This window comes from Blennius ocellaris, assembly GCF_963422515.1.
Source record: "Blennius ocellaris genome assembly, chromosome: 6".
NCBI lineage: Eukaryota > Metazoa > Chordata > Actinopteri > Blenniiformes > Blenniidae > Blennius > Blennius ocellaris.
In genome coordinates, this window is record NC_137655.1 from 17,319,522 (window position 1) to 17,336,785 (window position 17,264).

General features: G+C 40.3%; 1 protein-coding gene across 1 annotated transcript in view; it reads right to left on the reverse strand.

Annotated features, from left to right (window-relative positions):
• Nucleotides 1–704: 704 nt before the first annotated feature.
• The window catches only part of hs6st3b (heparan sulfate 6-O-sulfotransferase 3b), a gene marked incomplete at both ends in the record, with an annotated part of 70,114 nt that continues 53,554 nt past the window's right edge, over nt 705–17,264 (reverse strand). The window contains one exon of the mRNA XM_080498594.1: nt 705–1,473. Within this exon, the coding sequence (XP_080354720.1) occupies nt 705–1,473 (769 nt within the window). The remainder of the gene's footprint in view (nt 1,474–17,264) is intronic.

Genomic DNA, 17,264 nt, shown 5'->3' on the forward strand with positions numbered 1-17,264 from the left:
CTGTAAACAAAAGAACTGCATCAGAAACAAGTTTAATTATTTTGGTTTGAAGATAGATACCGCATGCATACAATGTGACATTAACGAATGGCTTCATTGGCTTTGAATTACGATGAAATACACTTACATTGTGTTTATTCATTTTGACTCTGCAATGTATCTTATTTGAAATTCACTTTCCCCAATTTAAAGGATATTGTGGATGTGTGACATGCAGCCATTTATTTTCTTCTGCTAAACCTCTCAGATGACATATGTTTTCTACCAGTTGCAACACAGGCGACGACTTTAATGACATCCTTTGCGTGAACGTCATAAAATTCAATGCAATCTATAGCAGCCTCTATTGTTTTTGCTTTTAAATTTCACTAGGATTTACAGTCGTATTCAATAAATTATAAATAACCAAGGCAACAATTAAAATGACATGAAATATATGAACAGCATTTAAAGATTTAAGACACCAAAGGGCACTCCAAGACAGAGCTGCTGCTGTGAGACTCACAGACTTGGCATTTTCATAAAGAAGTAGCAACGCACTCAGATCACACTGAAGCTGACAAAACAGATAGATGCATGAGACAGATCAATAGAGAGACACAGAGAGGGACAAAAGAGAATCAAACAAAATGTTCAAATAGTCTGTGAGGGATACCCATCAACTGCTCTGTCTCTCGCTCTCTTTCCTCTCTCTCTCCCCCCTCTCACCAACGGGCCACTTGGCTTGTGTAATCCTCAGTGGTGGTTGGGAAGTCACTCTCAGTTTCCTTCTCGAACCCTCTTCCCTCTTTGTCACCTCTGTTTCCGCCCCCTCTGTGTCTGGGCAGCCAGGGTCTTCCCTGCTCCCTCTGCTCCCGCAGCCAACGCCTCTCCTCGCGTCTCTTCAAGCGCACCTCCTGGTGCTCCCTCTGCCGAGTGAACTGGAAACGCTGGAGGAAAAGGTCTTTTGCATACTCGTACAACTGCACGTCCAGGAAGTTGAGCTCCTCGATGCGTCTGCGCACCAGCTCGCTCAGGTCCACGTTGGCGGCCCGCGTGCTGTTGATCTGCGTGAAAGCGGAGATGAAGCGCAGGCTGAACGTCCGCTCAAACAGGTACTGCGTTTTGCGCTGAAACTCCGTCAGGCCGTAAAAGGCCATGTTCTTCAGGTTGCTCATGGCGCTGCTCAGGAGGATGTGGTTCCGTTGGCTCTCGTTCATGGAGGACAGGTTGTAGCAGCCCACCAAGCTCAGGTCGGCCAGCATGCGCACCTGACGGTTATTGGCCAGGTTTGACGGGCAGTTCATGAACTCGGTCAGGGTGACTCCGGACCAGTCGTCTCCACTGTAGCAGGTGGGCAGCTCGTCCTGGGTGGGAGAGCGTCCATCACACATATGGAGGGCAGTCTTCCATGTGGCTCCACGCTGGACGTGTTTCCACTCACTCAGGTAGCGGGAGACTGGGTCACGCAGCATGGTGATGTAGTAGAAGTTCCTGCAGCCAAAACAAACACAGTAAGACAGCGATGAGCACATAACCATCACACAAGGCCAGCCTGCATTGTGCTGACAGATGGTGACTTTTGTCTGCGGATGGAACTTCAAGGTTGAATACTAATTGGCAAATGGAAAGTCTCACTAATGAAGGTATTTCACTTGGTTTCTATATATTGCCCTTGGAAACTGAACCCTTGCACCAGAGCAATGAATTTACCAAACTGAGCTTGAACTGCTTCCCTTCCACAGCTTTCTCCTACCTGCCAAGACAGGCTGCAATAATTGGGAATCAAGACATCGTGGCAATCTATGGACACGGAAAGGGAGCAAAAGTGACCCAACTAAACCCCCAACATGTCATTGTTATAAAATAATGAGGTTTCAGCTTTCATGCCTCAAACCTGTTGCACCTATTAGTGGATATTCTACACGTTTGTTACCCGGTCACACCAAGTCTACTTAAAAACACACATAGACTGGACAAGATTTCATCCATGTTTCACTGTTGGACCCGGCAATAATCTTCAAATGCTAAACGCCAGAAATATATAATAAATCAGAGTATGTGTTCTTCCTGTGTGTCATTGATAAGTACAACAAATGTGTGAATCATGAAAAAGTTGACAATTCTGCCTCAGACTGACAAGAGACAAGAACAAAGTTAAAGTTGCCCTTCATTCTGACATCGACCTCCAAGGAGACGCACTCTGTGGAACTTCAGACATGTCACAGCACATTTTGATGAAAAACAAAGATCGGACAAGTGTTGGCCGAGGTAAACCCTTCCTAAGAAGATGTCCTGTGAGTGGTGTCGTGTGAATATTTAATGATGCAATCGACCCCCTAGAGAGCCGTCTGGGCCGGCAGGTAAAGTGGAGAGTGCCGTGTGATTTTTGCCCTGACGGTAAAAAGCTGCTCTCAGTGCTGCCTCGCCCCTTCCTACGCAGCAAACAGCCATAGAACCTTATCGAGTATACGTAGAAAAACACAAACTCTTTAAGGTTTCTGTCAATTTAAGGTCCCTCGTTTGTTTTTGTTTTTTTCATATTGAATGATGATTATTCATTTCACATAGGCAAATGTTTCAGTTTACGGAGAGTGACAGATTGTGGTCATGAATCTTGGCCCTAGAAATGCGTCTCTGTCCTCCATATTCTAGATGCTGCCCTGCATTTAAAAGACTGACTAGAATGAATGGTTTGTTATCAGGCTTTCTGCAGAGCTTGATCAAGATTTTTTTTTTCTTTTCTTAATTTAGGGGTCTTATAGTAGGAACACAACTTAAACATACATGACAGTTACTCTCCGGACTAAGGATTTAACAATCAATTGCATAATGTGAGTGGGTCGATACCTCATTCCAGAGCCACATTACAGAAGGTTTTCAACATGTTCCTGCTTCAACAAACACGATTGTATAATAGGTGGCTGATTAACAGGCTCTCTGCTGAGTGTCATTAAGAAACAATCATTCATTTTAGTTGCTTTGGAGCAGGAAGACATGCAGAATGAGTGCCCGCCTTAGACCTTCTATACGATATCCCATAGAGCGAGTGACATGCTGTAAAAGAAGCTGTTTGGTGTTGTTGGTCTGAAGAAACCACTGGCTTGCCAGACATATGCCTCGAATGTATGTGATAAAGATTTGTCCCAACAGGAGTGCCACCAGTGAGAATGTTGAGCCAGACTAGAAGCTGCGATTACAGCTTTGGTAGATACGGCTACACCCTGGCTATTGCTTCTGGAGTTGGCTGGCTGCAGCCACATCCTCATTAAACTGGGGACATAAACAGATACAGCAAGCGTTGTTTGAGTGCACTCGACAGCCCGAAGGTCAGCTGTGTGCACCATCAGTGTCAAAATACATCAAGATCAGTGAGTATGCAGAGCTGTCTGGAGGAGGCTTTCCCTGAGTGATACAGATGGCTGTGGAATAGGGAGGAGGGTATGATGACAGGATACTCTTACTTCTGGACTGTGTTATCATCAATACCACCCCTGCAGTCATTTCCTGCTCTTTATCAAAAGCCACATGGAAAGTTGAGACTCCAGGCTGCTTCCCCGCCAGTGTTATAGTCAAAGTTAACTTGTCTTGTTGTGACAAAACCACATCTCTCTGCGAAGATTTCGCAGCTTCGCTTTTGTGCGTTGACGTCAAAAACTGTGCTGAACTCTGGTTAATCATGGATCAATAATGGATGCATATTGCAGCTTAACAGCTTATTCCTACCCCCCGACTACTCATCTCCAAAGCAGCACAAGCAGCAGCATGACTTCACTGGAGCACAAACTAAACAGGGGCCATTAAACAGAGATGGAAGAAGAATTTAAAAGTATGGATAAAAATGGAAACTCAAGCAAGGGATGAAGAGTGGAGCTGAGGGAGAAGCTGCTGCTGACAGGAATACTAAAGCTCAGTGTGATTCAAATAGATGCGTTTAATGGATATGGAAGGGGTTTAATGAAGGCATGCATGGAAGCTACTGTATGTCTGAATATGTTTGAAAAATGTCTTAGAGCTACAGCTGTGAAAGGGAACTGATTTTCATTTCATACTCCAAGTACTTTTTTTTCTCTCTCATTCTTAAGAATTCAATAAAACAATTCTGTGAACATAAGAACACCAGGAAATTCTCAGTGTCACAGATCCATACAGCATATTGGTTTTTAAGCAGGATCTATGATATTCACATAAAAAAAGGAAAAAGAAAAGCATTATGGATTCCCTGAATGTATTTTTCCCCTGATCTTTGAAGTCTTTATGTGACATGATATTGTGGGTATGATACGACTCTCCTCATTTGCTTCAGCGATTATCCAGAAGTGGACATATTTTCTGAAATGTTTCCAACAAAGAGAGGAAAGAAAGAAAAGAAAAAAACCAGCTGAATCCAACGCTGCCTTTAAAATGCTAAAATGTTTAATGAAGAGTGTTTGAACATTTGTGCCATTATTGAGCTGATTCTCTCTACTTATTTCACATGTTCACACTCACCCAGGCATATTGAGAGCGTCTGTCATATCACTACAACTGAAGTATCACACTGAACAACAGGTGGCAGCAATGCACCAAAATGACAACCTATTAAACCAGGATTTTCAAATTCTCAGATATGCTTTGTACCATCAATTTTCACTTTAATTCTGGACTCCCTCGTGCTTTCCACATCATATGATATTATTGGTAATGTTGATTGTGATCCATATTCATCATAAAACCAAACTCTTCTTGTGCTTCTGAGATGTTTCAATCTGAAAGATACTATATAGTACATCTTTATATAGACTGTAGCCTGAGAACAGTTTTGATTTAAATTCATATTCAATTTGTTTCCATTGCACTTATAATAACCTTGCTTTGAACATATGTGTTACTGTAAAGTAATTGGTTATAGCATCAAATAATAGTAAAGAAACATTAAAGCAAAACAGTTGTATTTAACATATTTGTTTGGCATATTTTTATTTGAAATGGAGGTATATGTATTCTTTTTATATAGGAGACTATTCTACAATGCCACACAAATGAACAAAACCAAATCCATTAAAATGCATCAAAATTACATGTGCATGATTACAAATATACAATCATTTGGTTGTTTCTGCAAAACTAATAAAATAATAAATTTTTGCCTCTATTTGTCTCAAAATAAAAGAAGAGTAAAAATAAACCCAAAAAAAGACATTCAGGTTATGTTGAAGAACAAACTTTTAACAAATCCAGTTATACAGACCTATATGTGTGTGTGCACAAATTCTAATAAACATGAATTCAAAAGCTTGGACAGGTCTCTTGAATAACAAAATTGGTATTCTTGCCAGAGAATCTACAAATGTATGCATAAAATTTCATGCAGGAGCGGATGTGCGAGTGACCAACACGACCACCACACTGACAGCTACCGCCTCAGCCCTCAAAGCACGCTATTTAGCATAGATTTAAAAAAAAAAAAAAGAAGAAAAAAAAAGCCAGCGACCTATGAACATTTTCACTGAACCACATGCAACAGTGAGTAACGGGAGACACAGCCCTGTTTCATCCTCAGCCAGTGTCAGTGTTACAGACAACTGGCTTTTAATTGTCAGTAATTTTGCTTCGACGACATGATTTCAGCCCACAGAGTCCCCCTGACTGGAGGCTGCGAAAAGGGACGTGGTACTTTCAGCCTGATCACATGTTGCTTGGAAGGGGATGAAGCAAATTTGCTCATCAGGACATCCTCATGTGTGGGAGTTGGGTATTGTGGCAGGTGCCTGAGGGTGGGCTTCACAACCGGGAGAAGCAGAACAATATATCTCTGCAAGCTGGGCAAAAAGTTGTTTAGAGCAAAGGGTAACACAGTGAGCAGTAAATAAATGAAGACAGACAGAGTCCCTGTACAACAACGGGATTGACGGATGTTGGAGTGATGCGGCATGGGAGACACTGTGCGTGTGTGTGTGTGTGTGTGTGTGTGTGTGTGTGTGTGTGTGTGTGTGTGTGTGTGTGTGTGTGTGTGTGTGTGTGTGTGTGTGTGTGTGTGTGTGTGTGTGTGTGTGTGTGTGTGTGTGTGTGCTTGTGAGTGAGTGTGAGATTGAAGTAGCTGTTTTTGCTTTGAGTAAAACCTCCACCTGTTTACTGTCGGTTGCCGCCGCTGATTTATCTTCACAAGGTAACAACCTTGATCTCTCTCAATTACTCTTCTGAGGTCCGGGAGCATCAGGAAAAACATTTTTTAAACGTCTTTTTGCTGTCATTTTCCAGACGCGCGCTACTTCATCAAGCAGTCACAGTCAAGAGGAATGGGGAACACTGTGGATGATAATAGACACAAATGCCACAGTTGCATCAAAACAACTGCTCCTATTTGGTGGGAGGGGAAAAAAAAAAACCACAACATAAAACCTTATATGCTTGCTTTGTTTTTAATTTATATGCAATTGTACATTTCGTGAGTTGTAACAGAAAAAGGGTTTATTATCATTTTGCAATATCCCAACACACACAAAGCAGTCACTGTGATAAAATAATTTATAGAATTTGTGAGAGGATTCTAATTGGGGGTTCTTCTATTTATACAACTATAATGGTTCTCATCAATAGCTCTTATAAACATCTACATTTTCTAAATAGCTCACTTTAGACATATTTAAGCCCCGTTTACTACCCTATATGTATGTGGTCAGAATTTTACATTATCAAGCATATACTGTCTCCATTATACAGAAGAAATGTCCCTTAACTGTTGCATGCCATTCATCGGTCCTCCAAACACTCACAGCTATCGACAGAATGTTGTGCAAATATCAAGTGAGTGTCTTGCAGCATGCATGCAAACACATTTTGAACCTTGGGTTTGTGATATTCTTGTAATTTTTCATGCAAGTTATGCAAAGTGATTTATGAGTCACAAGTTGTCGCAGTGCGGTGGGGAAGGAGCTCAAAATATTCGGAAGACCACAAGTGTGTGAAAAACATTTAATACCAGTTTAAGTGTATTCAATTGTTTTATTTAAGTCTTGCATTCACATCCTTTATTCATATTTATATTCATTCCGAGTGCACTCCCTGCTGAATTCACTGCGTCTCTTATTTCCCCAGTGGCACTTCAAGCTCTCAGTACAGTAAGCAGCAGCTGGAAACTGTGGTAGAGGAATAGAAGAGGATGAAATGCCCCTACCCATAGTCCTCAAAAAAAAATCAGGAACATCACATGGTAGTTCACTCAGGAAAAAGTGGGACGAGTAGAATGGACAGACCTTCCTCGCAGGACATCACTGTATGAGTTGATGGAAATACTGCATCACATTATTTTCAGCCAAAGTTGAAGAGTTTTGTGTGATTTCACAGAAGAGTTCTCCCTGAGCTCATTCAAATAACTTTGACCGTGATTCAAAGTGAGTTGCATTCTGCTGGGGGAATGATATTATAGCATCCTTCCAAGCACCAATCAACTCTTTAGCAACTTTAAAATCAGAGTATCCCAGCTCTCGTGAGAACTGTGTTCAGAACACAATACACTGCTCACTGCTGGCGAGGCAGAATTTAAAAGGCAGAACATCTTCCCAGTTACTTCCTGAATTGTAGCGATGGAGAATATGATGCAAGATACAAGATAATGTGAGACGGATGTCGCTATCAAGTAATTCAAGCCAACTTAGAGGAAGAACAGCTCAGAAAGGGGCATTTTTGATCAATGTGAAAGTTAATTTGCTTTAGGAATGCTTCCTTTGAACATGTGGAAATTGGTACATACAGTGTGTGTAGTTTGGGCCAGAAATGATTTCAAAAAGAGAGAACAGTATGAACCATTGGTTAACTTCTATGTATATTTTAATGTAACCATTGTCTATAGTTAAGCAGTGGTTAGAATCCCCTCTTTATTCAAATATGTCACCTCTAGTTTTTGGGGCATTTTTGTACGGTGTGGAGTACATTTTATTGCTTTATGCAGAACATGGGCTGTTTTCCATTTAAAATATCTTAAAGATTGAACAAGGTTTAGTACAATCTCAATAACCTGTTTGTTTTGTCATTCTTTACTTCTGGAGGTTGGTTTTGTACATATATTAACCCAGACTTCAGTACAATTGGAAGATATGGGAGTACCGGAGAAAGCAGGATATTACCATATCTGTTAAGTTGTTGCAGTTGAACAGTGTGTGAAAATCCCTCCATATTTAGCCGTGACACTGAGAGGTAAAATGCACTCTACGCTGAGAGATTGTTTCAAGGAGCAATCTGCTGAAGACAGAGTACAGTACCTCACATGAATGGAGTATTCCTGTAATTTTGCACCTCACTTGACTCCTGCCCTTTTCTTCACTCCGCTTCTCCTCCATGTCCTACAGACATTAGTGTTCCCTCCGGATCCATAACCTTTTCTTAAAGGTTGTCACATTAATCACGCTGCTGATTCCACTCGTCAATCTCCCTCTGTATCTTGTGTGTTTGTGTCTCGTTATGCGGGTGCATTGTCTCCCTTCGCTGCCCTGCGAGTCGAGCCACTGCACCCAAACAGCCGCCGCTCTCCTCCCTCGCCTTGTGTTTTAGAGCCTTTCTCCAGGAGACTCCTTATTCAGCTAAATCACATTACTGATGAAAGTTGGAGGGAGTTGAAGGAGTTGAACAGTGACACACTGAGTCTGTCTAGACAAACAATTTAAGGTTGCTATTTTTGCTTTTTTTATTTTCCCGTTAAAATCAGGAAGAGGAAACCACAACAAGCAGCTGCTTCAGTCGCAATTTAAATAGGGCAGTGATAGTGGAGCCTGTCATCCCCCCAGTAGGGATGTTTCAGGTTCCATCCCTCATCTCCCTCTGTCCATCCATTGAGAGCAATTGGGGTTTGAATGCCTTGCTCAAGGACTCTTCAATATGTGGGCAGTGTTTTGCATGGCAACAATCAGTGTATGTGTGTGTGTGTGAATGGTTTAAAGTGATTCACAATGTAAAGCTATTAAAGCTTTATTCATTCCAACACAAAACAAGGAACCCAAATAATTTTCATTTACCTCGTTGTTTAACCTTCAAGTATCAACTTTTCATCAGATTGTATGGGCCTCAACTCTGGAACTCACTGGACAAGTCATTTAATTGCTTTGCCCTTTGACCCCTTTTAAGGCTAAATCTTTTAATTATCTCAAGTCCGACTCGTATCCCACCAATTCTGAGTTGATATGTTGTGTGGTTCAGGGAGCTATTTTTACTAGCTCCTTTGTTAATTTTCTCTCACTGTTATTCTGTGATTTTTTTTTTTTTTTAATCTTTATTTTCATTACAGTTATGTTGTTATTTTGTGCAAATAAAGAAAAAAAGCCCAAACTGTGGAAAAGTAAAATCCATTTACCCTTTTTTGAAAAAAAGAAAAAGAAAAGAAAATGGATAAAGAAATTAAAGAAATAAAGAAAAAGAAATAAAGAAATAAATCAATGTGACCATGGAAATTATTTCAAAACATGGTTACTGAGTACTACCTTGGAGTATTTTGATAGAATTGCTTTACACATACAGCAAATTCCTTCTTTATACACATACCATAGTTGATATGTTTTGACAATTTTGCTAGGTACACTAATTGCATATTGCTAAATGTTTTTAATAAAAAAAACATAACAATAGAAGGTGGAATCAGTTTATAATTTGTTTTCTGCTAAAATACCAGATAACATTTGCATCTGGTAAAATATACTAATACAAATTTCTCACTAGTTTCTAATTTTTATTTCCTATATTTGATTAATATTAAGCACTTGTGTTGGGTTTGTATGTTCATCGTGTGTGTTCTTGTGTCTGATTTGCTTTTACACTCCAGAACCCAGCACTTCAGGTTGATTGGAGAGTCATGTGTGGAACGGCATGCCATAGTTGTGTGTGTGTGTGTGTGTGTGTGTGTGTGTGTGTGTGTGTGTGTGTGTGTTCGCTTCTCTATTAGATTATTTACACCAATACAGTTGTAGAAAAACAAAGGCAACGTTAATTAAATTAGATTGTTTGGTTAGGCCTCATTTTAGGATTATTATCTATAATTTCCCAAATGGTTCATGGTTTAGTCAACAGAAAGACACATTTCTCAAATGATTGATGCTCAGAGTTGAACAGTTATGATCTGAGCCACAGTCAGAGGGTGATATTTGGTCTAGTTTAGTGAAGAAAAGAATCAGTGCTTCAATGTTCTTCCAAAAACCAGAAAACACACAAATGAACCAATTCTATATTTTCGAACAGCTATTATAAAAGTACAAAAAATAAAACTCTCCAACATAATATAACACAAGCATAATTTAAATCCTTTCCAACCATTTAGAAAAACTACGTTTGAGCATTTTTTTGTAACGTTAAACTCCATTTAGTATGAGGACATTTTTTAAACACTCAATTGAATTGTCGTGGGCAAGAAAAAAAACGACTTAAGTTTGTGTATTTTCCTCAGTGGAAAAAAAAAAAAAAAGCTCTTGGTAAGCCTCATTGGTCCAGAGAAATAGAGGATAAAAAAGAAAATCCATTTCTTTATAAAAGTCTAACCAGTAAATGCAAATAGGTAGCTTGATGTGTTTTCTCCATGTATTCAGACACGAGCAGTACATCTGATCGAACGCAACACCGGCTCTCAACAGCCAAGCAAGTTGAAGAGGACAATAGATATAGCCATGACACTGCCTCTCAGCTAAATCCACTCCGCTCTCAGTAATTTAGCTGCAGTGCTCGACTCATGATGGATAAACACTGAGCTCTTTTAAGTCCGTGTGTGTAGCATTGTTGGAGGAACTACACCGAGGAGTTGTTGGATGTTTGTTTTTAAGTGGACGGTTGGTGCCAAGAGCAAATTGTTCTTGTCTGAAACGCTTCTTGAATCATGTTGAAGAAATTTACTCCACAGCAGGTGTGACTCACCTGAGACGCCTCACAACGCAAAACGCGTCAGATCGGCTGAAAATGCTGCAGTGGCGTCTGTATCATACTGCAAGATTCTGTCTTACACTTCTGCAGCATTAATTATGAAAACATTTTCTCCGTTGGGTCAAATGGCTGTAATACTTTCTTGATAAAGTAGGAACATAAATGTATTTCAAGATGAAACATACCATTTTTTTGCCCTTCATTAAACAGCAGTGCAATGCAAGTTAATGAAAACGTGTCATTACTTACATGACTTTAAAGGTCCCATATTATGCAAAATTGTCCTTATAGCCTGTGTATCAGGCCCCAGAAGTAAAGAAAGTCCGTTCTCTCCTTCACTTGCTTGGTTCGACTTTTAGCCAATGCATGCGCATACAGGCGAATCAGTGATTTGTCCTTTATGACATCACCTGCAGAAATAGCCACCCCTTCTGGGAGTGGAGGCTCCCTCTGACACTCCTACCAGTAGATGAGTATGAGTATCCTCTGAAATTCAGAGTGGGCGCATCCTTGCAAACCCTCATGGAAAACAGGCATGGAACATGGGGAAAGACAGAGCTCATTTAAAGCTGCAGACACAGAAACAGCCTGTTCTCAGTAGAGCTCACAAGAGGGAATTTTAGACTGGCTGAAATTCATGACCAAGGCCAGATTTGGAGCAATACACTTTGAATTCAATGTTGTTGGACCTCTGACCACAACAGTATGTGCAATTGTTGAAAAAGTGTAGAATATAGTTGTTTCTTTTGTGCATTACTTGCAGTTGCCTTTATACAATAGGACACTTCACTAGTTTCATTATTGTCTTCTATTTCTGTGACACTTTTGCTAAGCTGTCAGCACTATGTGAGTCAGTCTGACAGATTCAGCCATAGTTTTCAGCAGTCACACAGAACTTGGCATAAACACCTGTTCTCGAAACGAGTGAATTAATTAAACTTAAGTGAGCTTATTGAGGAGCGTCAATCATTTCATAATAATTACGTGCACCTGACCGCACTGGCATTAAGATGGTTTTTATTCGCAGCACTGTTCAAAAGGAAAAGCATGACAAAAGAAAGAAAGAAAGAAAGACAGTATGAATTGATCTGTTCGCTGCCATCATTTAATGTATTTATTAATCAGCCTTTAGTTCTAAGGACAAATTAAATCAGCCTTAGCTGTTAATCTCTTTCAGGTCGGACATCCTCTCAGAAAGTAATTCACTGATGACTCACCTTTTTATTACACTCCATATTTTTCAAAGCAATAACATTTCAAAGCTTTTGAATCAGGCCAGTTCAGAGTGACCACTGAGAATATTCATGGACGCTAATATTATTTTGATCTTATTATCGTCGTGACTAGATCATCAAACTGGTGAGTAATCCGTCATAGGCAGGAAACATGCTGAGATCATGAAACTCTCCAGGTTGCGTATTTGAGCAAAAAGACTACACTTTGCAGGCACATCACTGTGAACAGAGTTGCAGCATTGGTACAACAGCGTGATGTAAATTAAAAAGAAAAAGAAAAAGACCTGACGATTTATATGCTCAAACAAGAAAGGATACAAAAAGCATTTCTGTTAATTACCTTTTAAAGAAACATAATTTTCTGCTAAGATGCTTTTTTTTTTCCCTTTTAAAGCTCGTTGTTCTAATACTGTGTGAGGTTTTCCTAAGTTCCTCCCACATCTTCGTTTCCCCCAAAGCAATGTCTGCGCATCCACACCAAACTCTCACATGCCTGGAAGAGACACAGCTCCCATCAGTAGCACGGAGAAGAAAATAAATCTTTTAATAAGAGTGAAACCAGCCAAGTTTATCCAAGAGAAAGGGCTTGATATGTATGGTGCCAAACTGGGTTAAGCACCCAGACTGATTCAACAACAGTCATGTCATATGAATAAGTAATGAAGGTGAGAAGACGTGGTAGGATATTGGCTATGACGAGGGCGTTGACAAAGAAAGTGAAAAAACAGGTTGTGAATTGCAATTCTTCCAGTTTCCAAAAGTCATGAACTCTGTTCATGAGCTCATGCATGACTGACATTGTTATTTTATGTTTCACACGTGAAAAAAACTGCAGAAAACAAAGCAAAAAAAAGGTTGAATTTTTAAACTTATTTAGAAAAGTTGGTGGTATTTTCAATCATTCCAACCCGTGATCCAAAATCTTATTTAATCTTGGCTCAGTATCAACACCTGCATCATCAAAGCCCGTCATTTAATTTAAGATACATTTAATTTAAGATTCATTTTCCACTAATTAGGCATTCTATTAGCCAGTGAAAGATATTGTGCTTACTCCTGGGGCTTTTAAGCCGTTCACTATAATATTGATACTTCTTGTCAAACTGACAGCATCATGTATCATGGCCACACTAAAGACAGTCATGAATGAGCAGGAATTCCTTGCAGCCGATGGCGAGGGTGTATATCTGACTATAACTGACTATCTCTTTTCAGAGACCATCACACGTGCCATTGCATCTGAAGAGACCCCACCCACCCTGGACAACACCTGTTTTCCCTGTTTGCATATGGAAACGGAGACAGACTCCTCATCCGATTCCTCTCCCAATTATCCAAACTCATGCCAGCTCCACTCAGCTGATTTGAAATAACTTACAATCATTTCTAGATATTTTGATTGTATTCATTCAAACTGCCAGAGAGACTATTTTTGTCCCAACAAGAATAAAAGCTTGATTTGAAAAACAAATCATCTCTTTGAACGTCCTACTAAATCTACCACATTAGTAACAGCATTGAATGAACCCACAAATAATCTATGACACACGAGATCAGTACATTTGTAAATTTTAAGTGATGGTTTTGTTGCCAGTTGGGGTGGTGGTGTTAAGTTAATTGATTTTTTGGCTCTTTATCTTGGTTGATAGTTACAATGGTTTCGATTGGATCCAGTGGGTAAATGGTGAATACATAACAGAGATCTGCAGACATTATCACTCCTGCAGTTTCTTTGAGAGATATAATACACTGTCTTATGGTGCAAACTTGTACATCAGGACTAAATAGGCTGAGGCAAGTTAGAAAATGCGCACACATTTTTGTACAAGCAGAGGACCTGACTGTCTTTGAGATGATATCATGAGTGTTACTGAGTAAGCGCTATCCATCTTCTATAGCCAAATAAGCCCAGACATCTCTGTACCCTACCTCTTCCTCCAGCTCTCCTCGGGGGGACCCCAAGTCGATCCTACACCACACCAGAGCTATAATCTCTCCAGCGAGCTGACCTCAGGGCCTCCTCCCAGGTGGACGTGCTGCCTGGTAATCCTCGAACGAAAGGTGACCAGGGGACATTCTAATCAGATCCCCGAACAAACTCAACTGGCTCCTCTCAATGTGGAGGAGCAGCGGCTGGACCTTGAGCCTTTGAGTTCCACCTGGAGAAAGTGATTTTGCAGGTGATCTCCTAAGAATAACACCACGAGTGGTGTTATTACATGCAGACATGGTAATTCAAATACGGGTTTTGACATGCATTCGGTGCCGCTTACACAAAAACGATCTGATGGAAAAGGTACATCTGTTTCTGTGTCCGTAGGCTTGGCCCCAAAAAGCACAAATGGAATGGGATGTCATAGAGTTGAACTTATAGGCTATAATGATATTGGAACATTACAGCAAATAAATATGAATTTGAAAAAGATAAAAGAAAAATGCTATATGATAGGTGTCATAAAGTCAAAGCTATGGGAAAAACAACAGCATCAGAAGAGATTCGCAAAAGATTTGCAAGACCTAAAAAAATGGTAAAGCAACGAAAAAGTTTGCAAATAAAAGTTGTGACGTCTGGATGGGATATGGACAGCATCGTCTGTCTGAACACTGCATCAAAATTCATATTTTTACCACTGTGTTATGATTGGAAATGGGTCAGAAATCAGCGGACAGTTGGCAGGAGATCAAACGCTATCCAGCTCTTCAAATCGTTCATAACCAGCGGAGAGGCTATGACCTCATCTACCTCCCGCCTATGCAACCATCTGTTATCATGTGAAAGACCTTCCACAGGCTGTATGTCACACATGACAACTGCACCACCTCCGTGATACCTTCATTATCAAGTGGCCACTAAGTTAAGATTATTTTGCCAGATCAAAGATTTGCCAGTGAAGATCATCACACAAAATGTTCCCACCTCGCGGCGTGCCATCAGATGAATAGATAAATCTAATCTGAGTGCTGATGTAGCTGTCAGGGAGTAAAGAGTCCGGGGCAGAGCAGGGAGGTGATTTGGGAATATTTGCTCTTAGAAAATATACACCCAGTGTTAAATAACTGATAACCTGCGCTGTAGCTGTCACAAATCTGCCTGTGTCTGTTTCCGACGCTGCTCGTACCAAAGGAATCATCATCTGCAGGATACTGATGTCTAGACTTTCGTGATCAAAGGGATACAGCAGTGCAGATATTTCCAGAGTCTGACTTCTACACTGAAGCAAATTTTCTTTAATTTTGGTGATCTGTTGCATTCATTTTTTTTTTGCTTGTGTTGCAACAGCAATGTTGTGTTGCCGGTGTGCATTTGCATTTTATTCATTAGGTTTAAAATATCGTGTGGTAGAGAGAGTAAAGCTCGGTCTCATCAGTTGGTCGTCACTATGAATCCTAATTCTACAGCCTGTGGCCAACAATGTGCCAAGGAACATTTAGGCGTCTGCTTGACATTCATAGTCTGCAAGGCTTTCATTTGCACAAAAATCACTGCGTATGAAGGCAATTTAGCTCCCTCATTAAAAAGACATAAACGCCTCGGAACTTAATGGCATCTCACATTAAAAGAGTGGGGCTTTGGAGTTTTGAGATTACATTTTAAGATCGTCACACCCATGAAAGGGCTGGTATCAAGTCCATGTTGACTTTCACCTCACTTTGGAAGGAAATGGTCAATAATGTGAATACAGGCTTCCGAGTACTTACTTTTGATGCGTTTCTATTGTACAGTAGTTTAAATGTAGTAAAGCTGCTTTAATCAATGATGCTTGCAGGGTATGTGGTATCAGCATTTTTATTCTGAGATAAATTTGATTTAGTGATTTCTTCAAGGACAAAAAAAGACTCCGACACTGTGCTGTCTAAAGATATACGGAATGGGAACAGTGACCATCTCTTCTTGAAAATTCAGTTATTCCTTTGTTTGGCAAAGTGTTATGCTTTCACACTTTTAATACAATTGTAAAAAAAATGGGCTAAGCCCCATTAGTGATTACTGGTCAAACACATTTCTAGGACCTTCTAAGCATCGATTACATACAAATAGGATTTATAATTAATCTCAATTCGCTCTTCTTCTACAACTGCTGCATAACCTTGTCAACAAAAAAAAAAAAGAAAATCCCAAAAGCTGCATGATGCGGCACGAGCAAAGACGCTTAAAGGTAAATTTGAGGAATGACTTCCTCCATCCTCACGGTCTTTAATTCGAGCAGCGAAGACAAGTTCGATATTACCAGCAGTGAGGTGATGCAAACTGATGAGGACTCTACTTTATCCATCCACTTTATGAACTGTGATATTACATGTCCTCTCGACAATAAAGAAAAGTCATAGTGTGCAGTAATAAACGGGAGCACACCGAGGGTGGTGCGCTTTCAGCTTGGAAGCCGTGGTTGTGTTTTAGTCGCATACAGCTGTTTTATGGTTGTTTAGTAGGATTATATTGCCAGGTCCTGCCTTTACCACCCCTCTGGTGAGCAGATGTCCTTGGTCTGTGAGAGTTAAGGCGTTATTCTGTGTGCAAGGTCTCCACAGTGTATCTCAGCACCACCCCGTCTCTCTAACACAAGACGAGAACGAGACTGGAGACATGCATTATTTGTAACCGATACCGTTCCTTAATGGTGTCTGCGCTCCCCCTGGCAGTCCATAATGGACCGTTTTTGAGGTTCTCTGCATCTTGTTCAGCCTTTTGACGGTGACGGAATGGGGACAGAGGGTGTCACCTGGGAAGAAACGAGAGGAACGATGGGACCTTTCATTTACTTGTCAGGAAGCTGGCGTTGCTCGCATTTGACATGGTGTGCATGTAGTGAGTGCTTGTACAAGAAGTGGCAGATACAACAAGGGGAATAATTGCTCTTCAAAAGAAAAATATCCCCCCTCTTTCTTTCACAGCACGCAAAGAAAAGAGAGAAGTAAAATGTCACATTTCTAAAGAAAGTTTAGTGACGCATGCAAACAATCCTGATGCAAATATCCATTTAACATTAAAGTATGCTAGTAGACATAGAAATACCCCTGCATTCATTATGGAGGTTGCATGAGGTTATTTTTGGCATAAGTTTGATCAATTAAAAAAAAATTTAATGTGAAAGTATTTGGTCACACAAAAGTGAGTTTACTTTGCAGTCTGCTTCAAAGAGCTGCTTAAAGCCGATAGCTTCAGGCTACTGGGGC